Below are 20,113 nucleotides of genomic sequence, written 5' to 3' on the forward strand. Positions count from 1 at the left end.
ACTCTGTGATGTTGCCTGGCTGGCTGTTAACAAGCTTGACCCAGAAGCCAGTGAAGGAGGGGAGAAAGAAGAGACAAAACACACGCCAAACGGAGTAGTCTGGAAAGGGGTCCGAGGACATTGTGACAATAAGGTAAGCGCATGTATTAAGGCTGCTTAATTGATATTAAAGCGGTGTTTTTGTGGCGAAAATAGCGGGTCAAAAGCAAGGGTTTGTAAAAGGAGTGGTCACGTCCATCTAGAGACCACCGATACGACTCACGCAGGTTTACATGACAATGTCTGGTTCCCCCCTCCATTATTTTCGGACACAATTCCCAATTTAATCGAATAAAAGGGACTTGTCAACCTCTTTAAACGAGGACTCCGTGTGCAAATATAACGGTAAGTGAGCGGAACGACCGATAAAACCGAGCGGTTGCTAGGCTAACGTTAGCTCGACTCTCCGTGGTGGGTTTATTGTGATGCTAACGTAGCACGACAGTCGAACCAGGTCACACGGCCACTACGAGCCGAGTGGGCCTGATTTGATGTCCAACCGTGTCATTTATCATCGCGGTAGCGTTTGCGTGCAGCAAAACCGTGTAACTCGGGCGCTCCTTTTGTTTGCGGAGTCATTTTTTTTTCTTTTGGCAAACTGAACAGCCTGGCTTTCTTTCTTTCTTCTTTTTTTTAATACGCTGCTATCTTCTTTCGTGTTAAACATCCCGTTTGATGTGCTCACGGCCGGGCAGCAAAGATTTAAGAGACTCTTTGAAATGGGAAATCGGAGCTCACATGACTCTTAGTTTTACAGTTGAACTGGGTTTTGTTCCCTTTTAGTTGTGTGCATTGACCTAGATATCTTATCTCGTGTGTTTGCTTGGCTTGCACATCTCGCCGTTGGAAGTAAACGATCGAATCACCCCGACAACGTTGGTAAAGGAGGCCTCTGGATTCCGTGAGTGGTAAACCAACTCTTTGATGATCAGTGTCCGTTTTTTTTTTTGGGGGGGGGGGGGGTTCTCTTGCATCTTAGGTCTTAGTGGTTGTGAACCTGTTAGGTGGGTCCGGCGCAAACTTGTTTGGTCGCGACACGCGAGGAGGTGGGGGGGGGGGGGTGGTAACTGTCAACTAATTGCCATTTTATTGAGTTGTCGTTTTTGACTGATAAATTAAAGCTCTTTTATTTGGGGCGGGCATAGTTCTGATCAGATTGCACCAGAGTATGAGTTTAAAATAACTTGATTTTCAGCATCTGCTGTACAAAGTCCAGATCTGAACCTTGGCAGTGCCGGTGCATTAACAGGGCCCTACATTAAAAAACGTTTTGGGCGGTGCCATGTGGTTGTGGCCCTGCCAGAACCAGCACTAGCCATGTCTATTCATGATATATTAATATTTTGTGATTTATTATTTATGCCTGTAAGAAAATATTGCTTCAGTACAGTTACTTTTTTGCATGTTTATTTTCGCAATAAGAAAATCTTAACTATGAAACGTTTTGCAAGTCTTGGCTTTAAATCTTGTTGAAGCCAGAAGGATTTAACCTTATGTGCAAAAAAAAAAAAATGTGTGAAAAGATTAAAGGTGATTGATCAAGTTAAGTAGATAAAGCTAAAAATGCGGAATATTAAATATTAGAAAAAAATGTAAGAACATATTGTATTTATGTACAGACCTGGCCAGTGTCAGTGAATGTCGGGTGGTGGCATTGGGCCATTGTTAATGTAGAGGGTCCTGAATAATAATAATTTTTGGGTTTAAATAAAAGTATCCCATGATGCCTTTTTATATGGCTAGATGTAGCAATGAAACAACTGTCCGCTATCATTGTAGAATTAAAGAAATGAAAACTAAAAGCTCTTCAAATTCCTGTAAAACTTCCATAACAAATAGTATTCTCCTGCCTACCAGAGTTATAATAGTTTAGAATTTTTCGTCATAGTTACTTTTTATTTTGATTTGAGTTTTTTTTTTTTTTTTTTTAAATAATAAAATTTTTTGTTTGGGCTTTTTGCCTTTTTAAGGGAAAAGTTAGTTTGAAATAGTTTTCAGAGTGGTATTAAACTAATATATATATATATAAAAATATCAGGAAGTCAATTTACTGCAGTAACAAAATAAATTTCTTGCATGGTCAGTGACTTAATGTTGGACAATTCAATGTTGTAGAGTGCATAACAGTCACTTCTAAGCTCTACCTACTTACTTACTGTACTCTTTATCTTTAGTTAGTTACTGTAATGTACTTTAAATTGAGTAGCAAATTATTTTATTATTAAGTTTACCACAATACTTTGACAAACCTGGTTTGCCAATGCTAGCTACTACACTAACATTGCATCTTAAAAGTAGCAAGATGTTTGGGTGACATCTTTCGTGTCAGAGCATAAAAATATTCAGATAAAATATGTGCGTTTTTAAGTGAATAGTTTAATAGGCAGGTTTCCAAATGGCAAATCAGCATGGGTTCATTTTACAGGTAATATTGTCTGAATTTGTCCGGGTGGTGGTCCTCTTTCTGCTTTGCTTAGGTTGTTAGTTAGTTTGTAAACCTGTTCGGTGGGTCCTACACAAATGTGTTTTGATTGCAATACACGGGCCTGGATAACTGTCAACCTGACTGTAACACAACACAATCCGATATTTTATTTATTTTTTGCTAGCATGTCTTCGGATAAAAAAATAAAATAAGAATAATTATAGTTTAGATTTATGTACAGCTGCTTCCCTACTCATGTTCCAGAAAGCTGTTTGGAGATCTTCAATCCGTAGGTTATTTATCTGCCTTTTTTTCCTATTATTTTTTATTAGGTGTTTTAATTTTTAATTTTTTTAATTTTATTTGTCACCACTCACTTCCTTGCTGCAAACTGACACGTGGTGCAAATTGGTATGCAGAACTGCTGAAACCAGCCATAAATTGCAGAAAAGGTCTCACCAAAAGTGTTTTCCACAGCCTTAACCTTTAAATCCTCAAAAAGGCTTCCAGGCATCTCTTGTGCGGGCATGAGACCCAGAGCCATCTGTCTTTGTTCACAAACATAAAGAAATGTTACAGTGAGAGTACAAGACTTGTAGGTTGGGTCACTCGTATCCCAAGGATGAAATGTTCTGTTTGTATGTCTGAATGTTTGTAAGTGGTGGGGTAGCTTCAGTAGCGGCATTTATGCGACCCAAGGATGCGTAACAATAACTCATGGTGGTAATTAAAATGTTGAGTATGTTTTGAGTGCCATGTAAGTCAGTAGCATTGAGCGGGGCAGCTTGACAACAAACTTTCAGTAGGGCGGTCGAGGTAACTTGTGGTTGAGGGTGGCGAAAGCAAGTTGGTAAACTTGTCAAGATGATGCAGAGAAAGGTCTGAATTGCTGTTGACAGTGGCAGAAGTCAACAGCTGATCAGCTGCTAAATCGAGCTGCTCAACATAAGGTACAGTAAGCACCCAACTAAAGATAAGTCGTTTGTATATATCTAAAAATAAAATAAAAAAAAAGATAATCCGTGTACACATGAGTTAAAAATGTAATGATGAGTGAAGCCACCAGTGAAGTTGTAATTTCTAGTTTTCCGATGTAAATTGATTAGCCTAAACTTTTGCCGTGAACTAGTTTTGATTGTTGATGCCTGTTATTGTGTGCGGCCTCTTGAGGTGTACAGGTTAATCCGAAGGGGTCTGTGCATGTCTGTGAATATGTATGTTTGTGAGGAGCTAAATGGATTACTGGGCTAAAGCTTCAATCCCATTACAAGCCACGCTCGTCTCCAACTAGCGTCAATGGCGTCACGTCACGCTGACGAAATTCAGCAGTGGGCTAATGAGAGAGGTAGCATACTTTTGGTTTTGACAGCGCGTTTGCTGCGGGTTTTCATGAAGTCGACAAATGCCACATTGTTGTGTGTGCGAATGGTCGCAGATGTCTGGCAGGGCCCAGTGAGTCATGCTGACGGACGGTTCAGAATCAGGTGAAACTGATACTCGTGATGTGATCAGATGTTTGAGTCGTGTGTAAAGTAAACCCTCTCCTTGACATTTTCACCACTTTTTTTCCCCTTTTCATTTTTAAGGTGAATAATATATATTTTTCTTGCGTTATTTTCACATCCTGTATGAAATGTAGTGTACAGTATAGGTCTCATTCAGTGTTTACAGCTGCTTTTAAAGGTCACTCAACAATTGTTTCGGGTTGGGTGACTGTGAGGCTGATGTCAGGGAGACGTCGACAAATCTCACAAGACTTCAGCTCACTCAGGAGTGAGAGCTTTGGAATGTTGTGTATGTATTCCGGGCATGTCATGAAAATCTAAATAAATAATTCTACAAATGTTTTGCAATTTTCTTTAAATTTTTTGAAGATTTCCTGTGATGATAGATAACCAAAGGGAAAAAACAAAACAAAAAAAAGGAACTTAATGTTGCACAGGAAAAGATCTGGATGCTTAAGCTACAACATGAGCATATCAACTCAACTTCATTTTTGTGCTTTCGTAACATCAGCAGTTGTAACAAAACACTTTACAGAGCACAACATAAAACAATAGCAATAATGCAACAAACCAACAAAATTAAAATCTTGTCTTTCATTCAGCCAATTTAGATAGTTTTTTCGACGTTCCAGTTAGTTGCCATCTCCAGACTAGAGTTCTTTGCGAGTCATTGAAATGTCTGGCCAACAATGAATGCGACACAATCTTCATAATCTCCACAGGTCAGAGAGTATGGCAATTATCTGGTGAAAATAATGGTTCAAACCAGCGGTACCTCAGGACTGGCGGAACGGAGAACAATGGTAGCCGTGTGAAATAGAACTACGTTTTTGTTGCCAAATCGTTATGCCTAGTAATGCACAGACAACTGTGTGCTAATGGGAGCTTTACTTATCATATAAAGTTGTTTGATACAACAGACAACGGTCCAGAGCGCAAAGTTCAGGAACATTTGAACGAGTACGTTGGCGTAGTCTGTAAAGCCACGAAGACCACAGGACAAAACAGGATGTGAAACGGCTCTCGGTCTGATCACGGCGGAGTTGAATGCCGCAACATGTTAGCAAATAATGATACATGCTTCATCTACTTGTGATAAATTTATTTAAGACACACACTTCTAAATAACGTTGCACTCTACTACAAGCGTATTGTTGCGACTTGCAGATCAGCTGCAAAAATAAAGATCCGGACATTCCTAATCTTTGGCTGGACGTGTGTAGTTAAAATGTCAAGGTTGAAGGAATACATTACACTTGGCATTCATTTGAAAAATTCTGAACAGAAATTGATAATTGGCAAAATTAAGCAGTTTGTGTGGTCGCACGGTCCACAGATCAACTGTGGGGGTGGATTTTTCACCACAGAGCATATTTAAAGGAGGAAGCCAACCTTATCGTTGTGCGCAAACAAAGTGTTTGTGCAATGCACTCTGATGCTTTCATGACTATATGCGCGGAACGGAAGAGTGATTCTTGGCTATCTGCGGTAGCTCTCGCATCTCTTGCACTCACCTCTGATGTCGAATCCATAACATCCTGTTTTGTCAGGAAGTGGGTTGAAGGGGAAAGGGAGGGGAGGGGCTGTGGGACAGAGGCAATTGTTTTCATTGTTCAGTTACATTCGCTACTGTCCAAGGCCAAAAGAGAAACGGCTGCTAATGGGAGAGCCGAGCGGAGGATACAGATGAGAACGGTCCTTCTCGCTCTTGTACTTGCTCACAAACTTGTCTTTGTTCTGCCAGGCCCCTCCTCAGACGCTCAACTGTAAATTCACCCTTCTGACACAAAAATAACAACCCTGACTGCGCTTGCCAAGAAATATCACTGTTTATAATTCATCTTGTGTGAGTGACAGCTATGCTAATTACTGAAGGAGATAGTTTGTAGCATACTAATGGTGATTATTCATTTGAGTCAAGATATGGAAGGGAGCCAGTGCCATACGAGTGAGCTTGACAAGAGTAGATGTCTTCGTGTGTGTGTGGACGAGATGGGAGTGGAGTGTGATGAACACTGGTCAAACCAAGGTCATTTGCCTGTGGACGAGTGGGTGGGCTGCTGAGCTGAATTGACAGAAGACAATGTTAAGAATGCAAGATTAGCTTTTATCTTTAATTTGCTTCAACTTATCTCGCCCCCCCCCACCACCCACCTCATTGTTAGCTCTTGCTCTTTCTCATGTCTTTTTCCATATCCCGTCTTGCTTCTCGTTTGATTTGTTTGCAGTTCTGTCTGTCTGCAGGGTATAAAACAGCCCAGGCCTCCTTGTGACCATATATGGGCATGTGTGGCACTGGATAGTGGGGGTTTTTCTTCCCCACCCTCCTCCCTACAACAGGTGGGAGGTCATTGCTCCGGGGCTTTTACGTGACTATACCTTGCACGCAAATAGCGGTTTTGGTTCTGACAAATTTCCTTGTAGAGTTGTGAAATGCTCCACCCCTCGTGTTCTCATCAGGCCGTCCTACCTTCCTTCACTTTCCACGCACTGAGCACATCCCCCAATCATGGCTGTCTCTGTCTTGATTTGTTGAGTCATTCGCCGGACAGACGTACAGGAAAAGACACTCTGCTTGCTTCATCTTAAAAGATAAAAGCTGCTGTAATACTGCGTCACTAACAGTAACTTATTCATCAGCTCTCTTCTGATTAAATTGTCAGTTTCGTCTTTGAGCACTCCCATGGTCCACTCGCACCAACACCTGCTACCTGAAATGTAATTCTGTTGCCCCCATGGCTCTGAAGTTACAGTACCCATTTGTGTCTGTGCATGTTGGCTACACACAGACCTTTTGAAAAGCGTAAACCCACACCCCCTCCTACTCTTTCTACCTTGAACAACCGGTCATTCAGGTGTTTGCTAAGCAATGGTTGTTTATTCACCTTGTGGGGGACCAGCTGACCAGACCTGAGGGTGTATCCACTCCTGATAAAAGAATCCAAGTTGCCACTTGTTGGGCTCGTATAACAAAAGTGTCTGTTTCTTTGAGGGCTAAACCAAGATAACAGCGGAGCTCGGTGTATGGGTGCTGAGCACGAGGTCGGTCTGCTTGAGAGCAAACATCCCTGCTGACACATAGTTTGGCATTCTCACTATGTTGCTGTTTTCTGACGAACCCGTCCTTCACTGAAACACTTGTCTCTTTGTTTTCTGTCTCTGCGAGCAGTCCTCTCTTTCTGGGCTTGGGCCTTCACTGTGCTTCTGCCAATGAACAACTAGAGCTTCACCTTTTGGCCTTGGTGTGATCTCTCACCTCTTCTGTCAAACCACGCCCACAGGTGAAGGTGTGTATTTCTATGTTTGCGTATTCCTTAAGGTCAGCCGTGTACAAAACATTGCAAACAGGCCTTTTCTACGTGAACATCACCATAAATAAGACATACTTTCGTAATTCCCAGGTAGTGTGCCGTGGGAAATTGTCCAATTGTGAATCAAATAACTTCAATTCAGAACTAACATACCACAACAGTATGCCAACAATCGCCAAGCACAAAATATCCTTGTTAGCTAATTTCATATAGCCTACCACAGATAGTTTGAATGTACTGTAAAACTCCCGCCAAGATAGACATAGCCACTTGTGCACTTTCAATTGCGTTTATTGAACAAATGGTTACAAAATAAATGACAAGTTAATTTTTTGGCCAATTAACAGCAAGCTGCTACAACTGTACACACTAAATTCATCAACTCACAAGTCACTTGCCAGGCCAGCCTCCACTGTTTTAAAGCCACACACACTCAACATCAGATATTATAGTGTCAACATAAGGTTGACATCAGCAATTTAATACCTTGCAATATGATTTTTCTGTTTTTAATCCATGCCTTTTGTGATTATTTTATTTTTTTTTTTTTAGTCTGTCACCATACTGTTTAAAAACAAACAAACCGGTGCAACCCCCACCTTTTTACGTAATAATACCGGGATTTTATATAGAATGTGTAATGCCCCCTCTTTCCCCTCGGGGTGGTGTAGTGTGTATGGAGCAGTGTGAGAGCGCAGCAGCTCTGCTGGAGTCGGTCAGGGAGCAGGAGGTGCAGTTTGAACAGCTGACCAGGGCGTTGGAAGAGGAGAGGAGGCGAGTGGGCCTCTCTGCCACCAGCCCTTCGGCACTGGGTCACCCCCTCCCTCACACACAGGTAACGCCAACGACAACAAAATCCGAGTTCAGAGCCACTTGTGGATGCCTTTTGCCTCCATGTTACCACCCTAATACCCTCATTTCGATATCTGCATCCTCGTCTTCCAACCATAATTAATGCCAATTAATCAATTCCTCTTGCTGATCTCAGTCATCCGGTAAACATCCTCCCATCTCTCCACCAGTACGATATTGTATGTGATATCTGCATTTTTAATGAATTGCCCAATTCCCATCCATGAAAAAAATATATGATGCATCTAATGTTAACATGTCGAAGGTCATCATCTTCATCATCACACACTTGCAGCATGCCTTCGCTGTCACTCTCCAGAAACACCCCTTCAGTCAGCCCCTCATATGGAATCTCAGTTATTCTCATCTTCCTGTTCCAGCATGTTATGGAATGTGGCCAACTGTTGTCACTGTCGCATGCACTCAGACCTTGAGTTGTTCACCTTTTTGTCAGTCACTCTTTCTGTGTTGGAGTAAAAGTTTTCTGCATACTCGCCAGTTGCATATTGGCCATGTAATGATGCGGTCCATTAGCAAAAATGCATTAATTAGGATTTTAATTTTTTTTTATTTTTTTTTTTTACAATTTGGTACTCATCATCAGTATGTGGACTTTGTTTCAAATCAAGGTGGCAAAATAGGATTTGACTCCACTATAATGTAACAAATGAAACATTGAAATGTTAAAACAGTACTCCTATATTTATTTTTTTGAGGGTTGCTTTCGTTCCCGCTGGCCACTCTAAATATTTACTGGAGCCCAACTCGTCTGTAAAGGCCTCTGCTGTTGTATAAATGCTCATATTTAGTCTGCGCCTAAAGCATTTTAGATTATCAGCAAGCGCTGAACTTTTGTTATGATGATCTCGTGTCATTGTACTTTTTGAGGTCACGTTGTGCTGTGTTCAGAGAAACAGCTCCGGCATCTCAGGCAGCAGAGATGAAAAGTTCAAGTTCCATCTGTAAATATTATTCTTCCTTTTGGACTCACTGACATTCATTAGGCTGTTTGGACTTTGCGAATCCTTGGGCGCGTTCTGATTAGTTGGGGGGCCCAAAGATAATGGCCAAGACAGTGGTGATGGTAGTGTGGCTTCATATTGACTGTATTTGATTTCTAGTGAGAGTAACAACTTGGTTATGCTGATTCTCTGCAAACCTCTTTAAATTCAGAGCACAGCATAGAGGATATTATGGGAAGGACTCGATTTAGAGGAAATTTGCCCTTCCCATAAATCCCACTTCTCATTTTTAAAGAAAAAACCCCAAGACATTGCCATTACTTAAGTACTACTTCTTCCATAGAAAATGATTTGAAATACTCAACTATAGGAATTGCCACACTATTTCATCTCCTTTGTATTCTTCCCAAAAGTGATTCCACTCGATACCGCTGATACTGAGGCTATTGTGTTGCGTGACACTGAGTGTTACTCAGGGTTAGTAAAGTCTCTGGTATATACAGAATGACAGACATCGATTATGTAACTGATTAGAGGAGGAAGTAGGGTGTAAAGATGAATGGCTACATTCCAGAATGTCCCCCTGCATGTCTCGCAGTGATTCACAGACCATAAACACACAGGCAGGGCTGAAGGACCTTATTATTGTTGTGTGTTTTATAAGAGACTAAACTGGGGGAAATGCCTTAACCGCACATTTATTGCTGCTTCAGTGGAATTGTTGTTGGTTGTCCACAATTTAAGATAATCTTCTCTGTCACATTCCAGAACGGGCGTTTAGGGGATGCGGATATCGAACGACTGAAATTAACAAATTCCTACATAAACGGCACACAGGTACGTGTTGGTAGTTAATGAATGCATGTGAAAGTGGATATTTAGTGGTTATAATTATTATTATTATTTTTTTAACACAGTACAGAATGGTGGACCCAGCACACGGCGCTCTGGACGAGCGCTACACCCCAGAGGACGACTCTCATGAAGCGCACTCGGTCTTTTCTGAAGACGGAACTACACGACGGCTTGACAACGGGGTGGGTTGTAGGTGCCATTCTAGAAATAGGAGTAGCAATAATGTTAGAGACAGTTGCGCAAATGTAGTCGTTTGCCAGCATGCATTGCTTTCTGAATCTGAAAGAATCTTCAAACCAGATTGTCTCCAATCCCTGCCACAGATGAAGAAGCCCATCTCACGCACAGTCCTGCCAAATGACTCCATGTCCATCAATGGCGGCATGTCCGTGTCCGGCATGAGCGGCTACAGTGCCACCCTCGACCGTCCATACAGACAGGTCGCCGGGGACTACCCTACTGCCACGGTGCCCAGAAACTACCACTATGGACCTGTAGGAGCTTATGACGACTACAGGGGAGGACCGCCGTCAGAGGCGTACACAAGTTTGAGCAGAGTTTCGCACATGGACGAGCGCTACAGGTACAGGACAATTCTTGTCCGTAATAACAAGTTGAGTTCATTCCAATGCATATTTTGTGTGTGCCTGGCATTGTTCTGCTTTTCCGTGTTAATGTGTGTCACAATTGCGTCACAATGACGCATGCGGATGTTAAGCTCAGATTCAGCAGTCATTAGCGAAATGTGGGCAGAATTTCCACTGCTTTAACCCATTGTGGTTTAAAGCGCCTGGCAAAACATGCCTCTGAAACTTAAGGGTGACTTTTGCGTCACCGCCGAAAACCTGAAGTTTTCCCGGAAGTTCAACAATATTAAAAAATTATTGATATTTCAGCTTCTGAAGCATATAGAAGTATAATTCCCAAAACATTTCAGAGTTTACAGTTTATTATTATAAACATTCAATATTTTATAAATAAATAAATTAAAAAACAAATGTCGCATCTGCAGGTAGATAACGGCATATATATTTACCTTCAACACTGTAGCGCAGTAGTAAGAACCTCAGGGAATCGAGTGGTAATTATTCGTCGTCAAAGCCATCAAAATTTTCAGCATCCTCATTGGCTACAAACATATTTCTTAACAGTATGTCACTGTCGACTCGTTGCACTGATTCGAATTACTCCCGCGCCGTCGTCAATCGAGACATTTATTTCATAACTGCCGTGAATCTGCGTTAACCATAAATGCTCGGAATAAAATTCCAGGACATGCTACAAGGCCCACGTCACCCTCTCGTGCATATTCGGATACATTTAATCGGCTAAGAGACCAAGAATTGGTCAAAACAAAACAAATGACATATCCGCTCTCCCGGATTTAAAGGGAAAAGAGCGCAGGAGCGCTCCCGGCTTTAACGGTAGCAGCTCGCTCCCGGCCTTAACGAGAGTTACCAAGAATCAACAAGATGTCACAATAAATATTTTGTAAGAGGGCAATATTTACATTTATCGTAGAAATAATATTCCTACCGGTTCAAGCCAATTTTGTTTTTGGGTGTTTGGCCGTTTGTCTTAGTCGTCAACAAATGGCTGAAAGTGCATTGATAACGGGCTCGTCCCCCCGCCCAACTCAAATGGCCACATATCTGAATCTCACTTGTAACTTGCAACACACAAAAACCCAGACTGATCTTATCTCAAAATGTGTAAATTGGGCCATGTAATTTACAGATGCTTATTATTGCCCATTTTTGCTTGCATCTTTCTGCAGGCCAGTTGATGGCTACAGAACTTTGGATTCTGGTTATCGGGCCCCAAGCCGCCAGCAGATGGACCCCTATGCAGCACAGCCCCAGGTGGGCAGAGGAATGAGGGCCATGGGCTCAGCAATGGACATGCGATACGGCCACGGACACTATGGTCTGGACGATGACCAGCGGAGTGTGGGCTATGACGAGTACGGCATGGGGCCCCCTCCCATGCACCCCGGAGGGTACGGCACCATGCCACGGCTAGGTCCCGGCCCTGGTGGTATGGACAGGCGAAGACTCAGGTAAAGCAGCACAGGCACATGTGCAAGTTTTATACTTGCATGCGGCACAAAACAGCATTTACCTTATTGCAAACCCTACAGGAGTTGTGAAGATACTCTGGATGGTGATATGGTAGGAGTTGATCCGTACGCCTGGGGCGTTCCCATGACTCTTGATCGAGGAAGCATGGCCTCATTGGACAGCACTCTGAGGAAAGGTCATCCCTCCTCATGGAGACAGCCGGAGCTGCCAGAGGTGATCGCCATGCTGAACTACCGCCTGGATCCTGTCAAAACCAACGCGGCGGCCTTCCTCCAGCATCTCACATTCAAAAATGACAAGGTACAACGCTTTTCCCCATTAAGTTAAAACCATTTCATCTTGACTCCTCAGTGTTATTTTGCTTATTGAATTTGTGTTTTCCCCAGGTCAAGTCGGAGGTGCGACGCCTGAAGGGAATCCCGGCCTTGGTGTCGATGCTGGATCACCCCAGCAAAGATGTGCACCACTCGGCCTGCGGCGCGCTGAAGAATATTTCATTTGGACGAGACCCAGACAACAAGATTGCCATCAAGAACTGTGATGGAGTGCCAGCACTAGTCCGGTTATTGAGGAAGACACACGAGCAGGACCTCACTGACACTATCACAGGTACTTAATCCCCCCCCCCCCCTCATTCAGACATGAGAATAAACTCAATAGCTGTAGGTGTGTGAATTGCCTAGTACCTTTCGATTCGTATCGCGATTCGATACAGATTAATCCCGATGCGAATCTATGAATTGATTATTGCGATTTTTATTTTTTTAATTTTTATTTTTTTTTTTACTCAAATTTAGAAAATACTAATCAGTAAACTTGCACATGTACACTGTAAGATTTGTATGAAAATGTATTTATTTATTTAACTGAAAATTCAGGCTTATAATTGAGCCACTGCATTTAACAAACAGGTTGCAGTCTGTTGAACAGCACTGAAATAAAATATTACGGCGTAATGTTCCATTAATATAACATTCTTCCATGCTTAATGTGTGAATCCTAACCCTAAGTAAGACTTTTTGTTGAATATTCCCATAAAAAAATTGATGTTTAAAAATTGAATCGGCCGCATATCAAATCGATTCGAGAAATGAGCGCTGTAATATCGCGATATATCGCCGAATCAATTTTTTCTAACACCCCTAATATTGAGTAGTAGGACTGATTACTACATGTGTTTATTGGGGGATCTGATGAAACATTTATAGTTCTGGTGTGGTTGTCATATTCGGCTTATTAGTCTACCTACTTTTAATTAGTATTTGTATTTTGCACTTTGAAGAATTGCCTTGGAGAACAGTTTTGTTTAAATTGTCTCTTGGGGAGAGCGCTACTCAGTTGCATTGACAGTAATGGAACGTTTCCGTCACCCCAGGCACACTGTGGAACCTCTCGTCCCACGATTCCGTGAAGATGGAGATAGTGGACCACGCCCTGCACGCTCTGGTAGACGAGGTGATAGTGCCCCACTCGGGTTGGGAGCGCGGGAGCAACGGCGGAGAGGAAAGCTGCAAACCACGACATCTGGAATGGGAGACCGCCTTGACCAACACTGCTGGCTGCCTGCGGTATGAAAGCATGAGAGCGCCGGCTGGAGGAGGAGCACAGTCTAGGGACATATTTAAACCGGCCTAATTATATGTTCAAATGTCTCCTATGTGCAACAGAAATGTGAGTTCAGAGCGCAGCGAGGCACGACGGAAGCTGAGGGAGTGCGCGGGATTGGTGGATTCGCTGATGTATGTCGTGCAGTCACAGATCAACCGCAAAGATGTGGACAATAAGGTCAGCAGGAAGTTCAGAAAAAACTTTGGTTCATTTCAAGTGTCACCTAACACTAAAACTTTCTATTCAACTTTTTTTTGTCCTTCTGCAGTTAGTAGAGAACTGCATGTGCCTCTTAAGGAATCTGTCCTATCAGGTCCACCGCGAGGTCCCCAGCTGTGAACGCTACGCAGAAAACACGCCCAACAACCAGGGCCCTGCGCCTGGCTCGAACAAGGGCGGCTGCTTCGGCTCTCGAAAGGGCAAAGGTTAGTATGAAACACCCGACGGTCAGTTAAAAAAAGTGTCTGCGGCTTGTTGGTGGCGGTCACACTGTTGCAGTTTTTCACTCTTCTTTCTCATCTCCCTCTCCCTCCCTCTGCTCTCTGCTGTTTTTTTCCTGTCCTGGTAGATGAGTGGTTTTCCAAAGGTAAGATTTTCTTTGCCGGTACGATCCTATGATCATAACTAACACAGAATGTAATTGATTTAGCGATACAAGGCTGACTTTACACTGCAGGTTCAAATGCGCAATTCCGATTGTAACACCCATCTCGGATTTATTTGAGTATTTAAATGTCCATTTGAAGGGACACTCTATACTATATCTTACATGGACGGATGACAAAGTTACACCATAATTCACGTTTTAAGCAGACAGTAACACAGAAGCAAACTATAATATGAGTCAGACTATTATACATTTTATCGGCCTGGGCTAAGTAACCTTGCCTCCACTGGCCAATTGGCAAACTTCTGAACTGATTTTTATCAACATTTAAATGTTAACTTAGTTGATTACTGCCATGACGGATATCCAAAATTTGCCACTTGAGGCCCAAAAAATCCAAATTGTGTCTAAGTCCAGCCTAAGAAATTTGTAAAGATTGCAACGCAAACCCCACTGCATGCTCACTGTGCTTGCCTCGCTTGTTGCATGATCACATTCATACCATAGAGACCATAAATGCACTTTTTAAGTTTCAATGATTTGAAGTAAGTTTGTCTCATCTGTCATGTCTTCCCCCCTTTTTTTTTTCTTTTTTTTTGTGACTACAGGAAAGAAAGATGGAGATGATGGAAGTACAGATCAAGTTGACATTCCAAAGAGAACAATGCCTGCCAAAGGTGTGTGTTTGTTGGTACAATGGAGTCTTGGGGGAAATGCGCTATTTAATCACAAGTCCTGCTTAGCGCCTCGTTTCAAATACATGACTCTGTTGATTAATGTTTGTCCTGTAAAATAGGAATCAGTATTTATCAAATTTCAAGGCAAGCAAATGTGTCTTGGCAACTGAACATGCATGAAGTTAACTGGAACAAATGTGTGCTTGTGTGCGTGCGTGACAGGTTACGAGCTGTTGTTCCAACCGGAGGTGGTTCGAATTTACACTTCGCTGCTCAAAGAAAGCAAGAACCCTTCGGTGCTGGAAGCCGCTGCCGGGGCTATCCAGAACCTGTGCGCGGGTCGATGGACTGTAAGTACTTTAACAAACCAAATGAATTGCTTGTGGCTTGTGATTTTCCATCTTCTGTGGAATAACTGACAGAAACCACAATTCTTCCTAACTTCTTTTTGTCTGGTTTCCACATCAGTATGGTCGTTACATCCGGGCCACCGTGCGTCTGGAGAAGGGTCTTCCCATGATGGCCGAGCTGCTGGCTCACGGCAACGACCGCGTTGTGCGGGCCATGTCCGGAGCTTTGAGGAACCTCGCCATCGACAGCAGGAACTGCGAACTTCTCGGTATGATTGCTGGATGTTCCTTAACAAGAAAGAGAAAGTCAATCCAAAAATGGTCTTTACAATAATATGTTGTGTGTATAAATATAGCATTCTGATAATAATATTGTGCTTGTGGAATATAAGTTAAGCAGCAAAATCCACACGTTTTTATCCATCTCAGGGCGGCCATTTTGCCACTTGCTGTCAACTTAAAATGACATCACAGGTTGCTCAGGTAACGACCAATCATCGCTCAGCTTCAGAAAATGGGTGAGCCGATTGGTCATTACCTGAACACTGAGCAACTGTGATGTCATTTTAATGCTGCATTCGAGGATAGTCTGATATAACAGAGTTGTTTTTCCCCCAGCTCCGACCTGAAAGCGTTCGAGGCGAAAGTAAACATCCAAAATGTTAGATAGTAATAAAATAGTTTATTTTGGTCCTCAAAACTCATTTTGACCTCCAGCAAACTTACCTTACTTGACAATTTGGTTTCATTTATTGTTTCTATCTTATTTCATAAGCATTGCATACAGTTTAGTAGTTCGCTGTATAATTTCATGCAGGGAGATAGCAGCGTACTTTCACGTACGTTGTGTTCCGTGAAGTTATGGCGAATATTTCTGAATGAAGAAACCTGTTAAGGTTTATACTAGAGTAAATTGTTTTACCATTCACGGTCGGTTTCCAAAGAGGTCGCCATTGTAGAGTGATGTCACATTGTAGCCCGTCGGAGAAGTCGTGGTCCTTTTTTTCCCCCCCTGACTTTGCAAGTAGAATTTCTGAGTTCAAGGGGGCGTTCCCGTACTACCTTCCTGGTTTGAACTCTGAAAAGTCCGACTTCCGACCATCCTTGAATGTAGCATAAGTTGACAGCAAGTGGCAAAAGGGCCGCGCCCCCCTGAGATGGATAAAAAAGGATTTTGCGACTTAACTCGTATTCCACAAGCACAATATTAATCAGAATACCAATTATATACTAGTATTGACTTCGCTTTTAACTCGATATCATTATTTGTTTCCATTTGCCACGAGAAGCTGACTTGCATTTCGCCTGCAGGTTTGCATGCAGTGACCCACCTTGTGGCCAACCTGCCTGGTGGCCAGAAGCAGTCGGGGCGCGCCCTGTCGGAGGAGACGGTGGTATCCGTGCTGAGCACGCTGACAGAGGTGCTCGGCAACAGTCTGGAGGCGGCCAAGACCCTTCGGGCCTCGCAGGGCATCGAGAGGCTTGTTCTCATTAACAAAGACGGGTAAGGAAGAAGCAGGGACACTTTTTTAGATTGGTTGGATTGAACGGTTTCATCTGCTAGTTAAATGCTAACATAATGAGAAACGCCATAGACAGGCTAGCATAACTTAGCATGGATGTTGTGGTACGCTAACACTCACACGGCAGCAGAGCAAATACTGAATAGAAGTTGAGATATTTTGATTGTGTCTTTTGTAGCAAGCGGTCTGACCGTGAGGTTCGAGGGGCCGGCCAGGTGCTGCAGCTGGTGTGGGCCCACAAGGAGCTGCGTCGGCCTCTTGAGAAAGACGGCTGGAAGAAGTCCGACTTCCAGGCCAACCTCAACCCCGGCACCACCAACGGCCCGAGCACCCGAGCCAACGGCACCTACGGGGACAGTACCACGCCACTGCTGGACAGAGGTGCGCGTTTGACTTGAGAGCTGTTTTGTAACTGCTCGGAGAATCAACATTTGAACTTTTTGTTTTGTTTTTACACCCACAGGGGAAAAGCGAAACATGATTCCACTAAACGACCTCGGGTCTGGTAGGTGGTTTCCGTCTTGTTTTCATCCCAAGATGCATGTTAAGTGTGCATAAAATGAAATGTCACGCTTGTCCTTCTTTTCTCTCTTTCTTTCAGAGGCGTACTCGACACTGGACCAGCGGGAGAGGAGACACACTCTCGACGACACCACAGACACTTTACCGGTAGGCTTGAAATACGAACCGTCCAACCGCCCACTCCACAAAATGAAACCCTGGCCGCTGTGGCTGTCTTTTCCGTTTTTAAAACCTCACAATGAACCATTTCCTTTCTAACACGAGCTTCCCCTCACCCCCTTTCTCTCTTTTGCTCTCTCTCTTTTTCTGGCTGTCTCTCAGAGAGTGGTATATGGGGGACGAAAGGGCTCCCTGCCTCTGTTGGACTCCTATGATGGTTAGCCCCTCCCCTCTCCTGTAGCTTCCTCTGCATGTAACAGCATGGTATGTCTTACTGACTTCTCATCCTGCATGCAATTCTGATCAGCGTTCCTTTTGGTCGCTTGCGACGCCAAAACCCCTCAAGGGCTAACGATTTGTTATTGGCATAATAGAAGCCTGCCTGAGGTTGACCTAATGCTCCACGCTATGTTCTCTTGTTGGCCTGTTTACACTCAGCCAATTAAACGGTGTATTTTGTCTGGTGCTCTTGCTATAGTGGATGGGTTCATTTTATTGGCTTTGGGGGGTGTCAATGAGTAATTGACATCCCCTAAAAAGATGTATAATTGCCACAAGGTGGCGGGAAAGAACAACTTTTAGAAACACTGTCGAGCACAATGTGGTCCTTTTCATTGTCTGAACATACATGAACTTGACCAGTGATTTTGTTTTTGTTAAATGAAATTCACCTATCAATTGAAAAATAATTTATGACATTGTATTTATAGTTTACACACTTAAAGAATTACTAAAAGCAAAATGTAACTTTTAGAGGTTTAACAGTCTACCCCGAAAAAAAAAAATAAAAAAATTGAAAAAAATCGCAACAATACTGTATGTGTTACTATGGAAACCATGTAGCTTTTTCGTTTTTTTATGCCAAGATCTTTAAAAGTTCCCTAAAATCATTTTCTAATCCACCTTTTGTTGTTCCTACAGAAAAACTGATCGTGTGTATCACCCAGACTGGGCCGTCCCTCCCTGACCACTGCTACTGAGGAGGCAAGGAGGATGTTGTCTGTCGGCTCCTCCCCCATCTCCCGCCGGACCAATGGGATCGGTCAATGTCTTTTAGCATCCAAAGAAAGTGTTTTGTGTTGCAGGCAAACGTGTTGCAACATTAATGCACACAAAGCCCCGTCTTTTTAATTTGTCTTTTTTTTTTTTTTATGATTATCGATGTTACCGTAGCAACAGAAGTCTAGTTTGTGTTAAGTTATGAATCTGTAAAGGCAATCAATCACCTTTGTTGACAATCATTTGATTCCAGTGTTGTCTTGCTTTTTTTGTATGTTGGCTATTTTATCAACGTTGTCGTTGGAGTTATTTTGCTGCCAACGCCTGCATCCTAACGGGGGGCTTGTGTGTAGACTTCAGTGTAGGTTGGTTATATACTGTACATACAAAGAGAAAATTAGATGGCTGCGTACATTTTGGCGAGTTTATTTAAATGGTCCTTTCATGAGGATCGCTGTCAGACCCGATGAGTCGCCATCGTTTGTGCCGTCGTTTTGTCCATAACGACTTTGTCTCGTTGCGATGGGCACACGAGTAAAACGAGAGCAGGTGTGTGTTTGTGCGTATGGGAGGGGACAAACGCTGATGGACATTTTTTATTTTATTTCCCCAAGTCTTATTTTTATTCTTTTTTCTTTTTCTTTTTATTGCCTATGGCCTGACCCGGAACGATACATTTGTTCATTTTGTTCTTGTCAGTTTAGATATCCTGTTCTCCAGTTGACTTTTTTTTTTTCTTGATTTTGTTGTGCATTACCAGCCTTTCTTGTGGAATTAAATAAAACAGCTCATGTTTGCTTAGAATCCAAAATTTGAAGTGAAGCTGACAATAAGAGCCACTAAACCACTCATTTTTAATCACTTATTCTTGTATCTGCGATTTCAATTCCATCTTTCATTGACTGAATGCTTGTATTTGCCCCGCACATGATGGGTATCTTACAAAAAAAAAAAAGTATATGCGAGTTGTATTTGCTTAGAGGAGACTCGAGTCTGTACAGTTTGTGACTTTTTAATTTAGGTGGATGTGATGCATATTTCCTTTTTGTCATCCATTTGTTTTCTATTTTGTATTCCTTTAATGTCTATTTGATGATTCAGCCACTCTTTTTGCAGTGGGTGGGTGAGATCCTTATGCAATTTATTTTACAGCGTTAATTGAGACCACTCTTTCCCCCTCCCACTTATCCAGTTCTCCACAGACAGTATATTTGTAATGTTGCCTATCCCATGTAAAGTTATAACATACCATTCATTACCTGCCTTGGCTCTGACAAGTAGCGTTTTTTCAATGAAGTATGTAACTGGATATACTGATGTTTTGATAAATAAAAAATCTTTTCTTAGACAACATTTTGCTCATGTCTGGTTCCTATGCAATATGTTGACCCGTCACATTGGTCAGTTAAAACCCATGAAAACTGCTGGCCAACATTTTAATTCCCTCTTATTGACTGGATGAAATCATACAATTTAGGTGAAAATCTTACAGATAATATAATATATCAATATTTTAATTTCTAAAAGACGTTAATGGCTAATCGTATAAATAAAGCTGCCTTACCTTAGTGCACTTCAGTGGAGCAAATGAAGCGACTTTTATTTGAAGTGGCGATGCCCTCTGCTGACCATGGAGAA

The 20,113-nt window shown here is 42.5% G+C and overlaps 1 protein-coding gene across 5 annotated transcripts; it reads left to right on the top strand.

Moving 5' to 3' along the window:
* On the top strand, positions 1-19,826 carry LOC144059575 (catenin delta-1-like). 5 transcript variants are annotated; one of them, XM_077578745.1, is made up of 23 exons: positions 72-133; positions 6,962-7,011; positions 7,139-7,256; positions 7,952-8,115; positions 9,863-9,931; positions 10,012-10,131; positions 10,273-10,532; positions 11,727-12,008; positions 12,090-12,330; positions 12,417-12,639; positions 13,406-13,598; positions 13,698-13,815; positions 13,907-14,063; positions 14,207-14,224; positions 14,854-14,922; positions 15,145-15,272; positions 15,391-15,541; positions 16,584-16,776; positions 16,974-17,176; positions 17,259-17,300; positions 17,397-17,464; positions 17,639-17,740; positions 18,398-19,826. In XM_077578745.1, the coding sequence occupies exons 4-22, from the start codon at positions 7,957-7,959 to the stop codon at positions 17,696-17,698; spliced, it is 2,754 nt and encodes a 917-aa protein (XP_077434871.1). In that variant the 5' UTR covers positions 72-133; positions 6,962-7,011; positions 7,139-7,256; positions 7,952-7,956; the 3' UTR covers positions 17,699-17,740; positions 18,398-19,826. The 5 variants fall into 5 exon arrangements, with proteins under 5 accessions (XP_077434870.1, XP_077434873.1, XP_077434872.1 ...); XM_077578744.1 differs by lacking the exon at positions 6,962-7,011 and having other exon boundaries at positions 1-133; XM_077578747.1 differs by lacking the exons at positions 6,962-7,011; positions 17,639-17,740 and having other exon boundaries at positions 1-133.
* Positions 19,827-20,113: the final 287 nt, after the last annotated feature.

This window comes from Vanacampus margaritifer, chromosome 10 (genome assembly GCF_051991255.1).
Source record: "Vanacampus margaritifer isolate UIUO_Vmar chromosome 10, RoL_Vmar_1.0, whole genome shotgun sequence".
NCBI classification, from domain to species: domain Eukaryota; kingdom Metazoa; phylum Chordata; class Actinopteri; order Syngnathiformes; family Syngnathidae; genus Vanacampus; species Vanacampus margaritifer.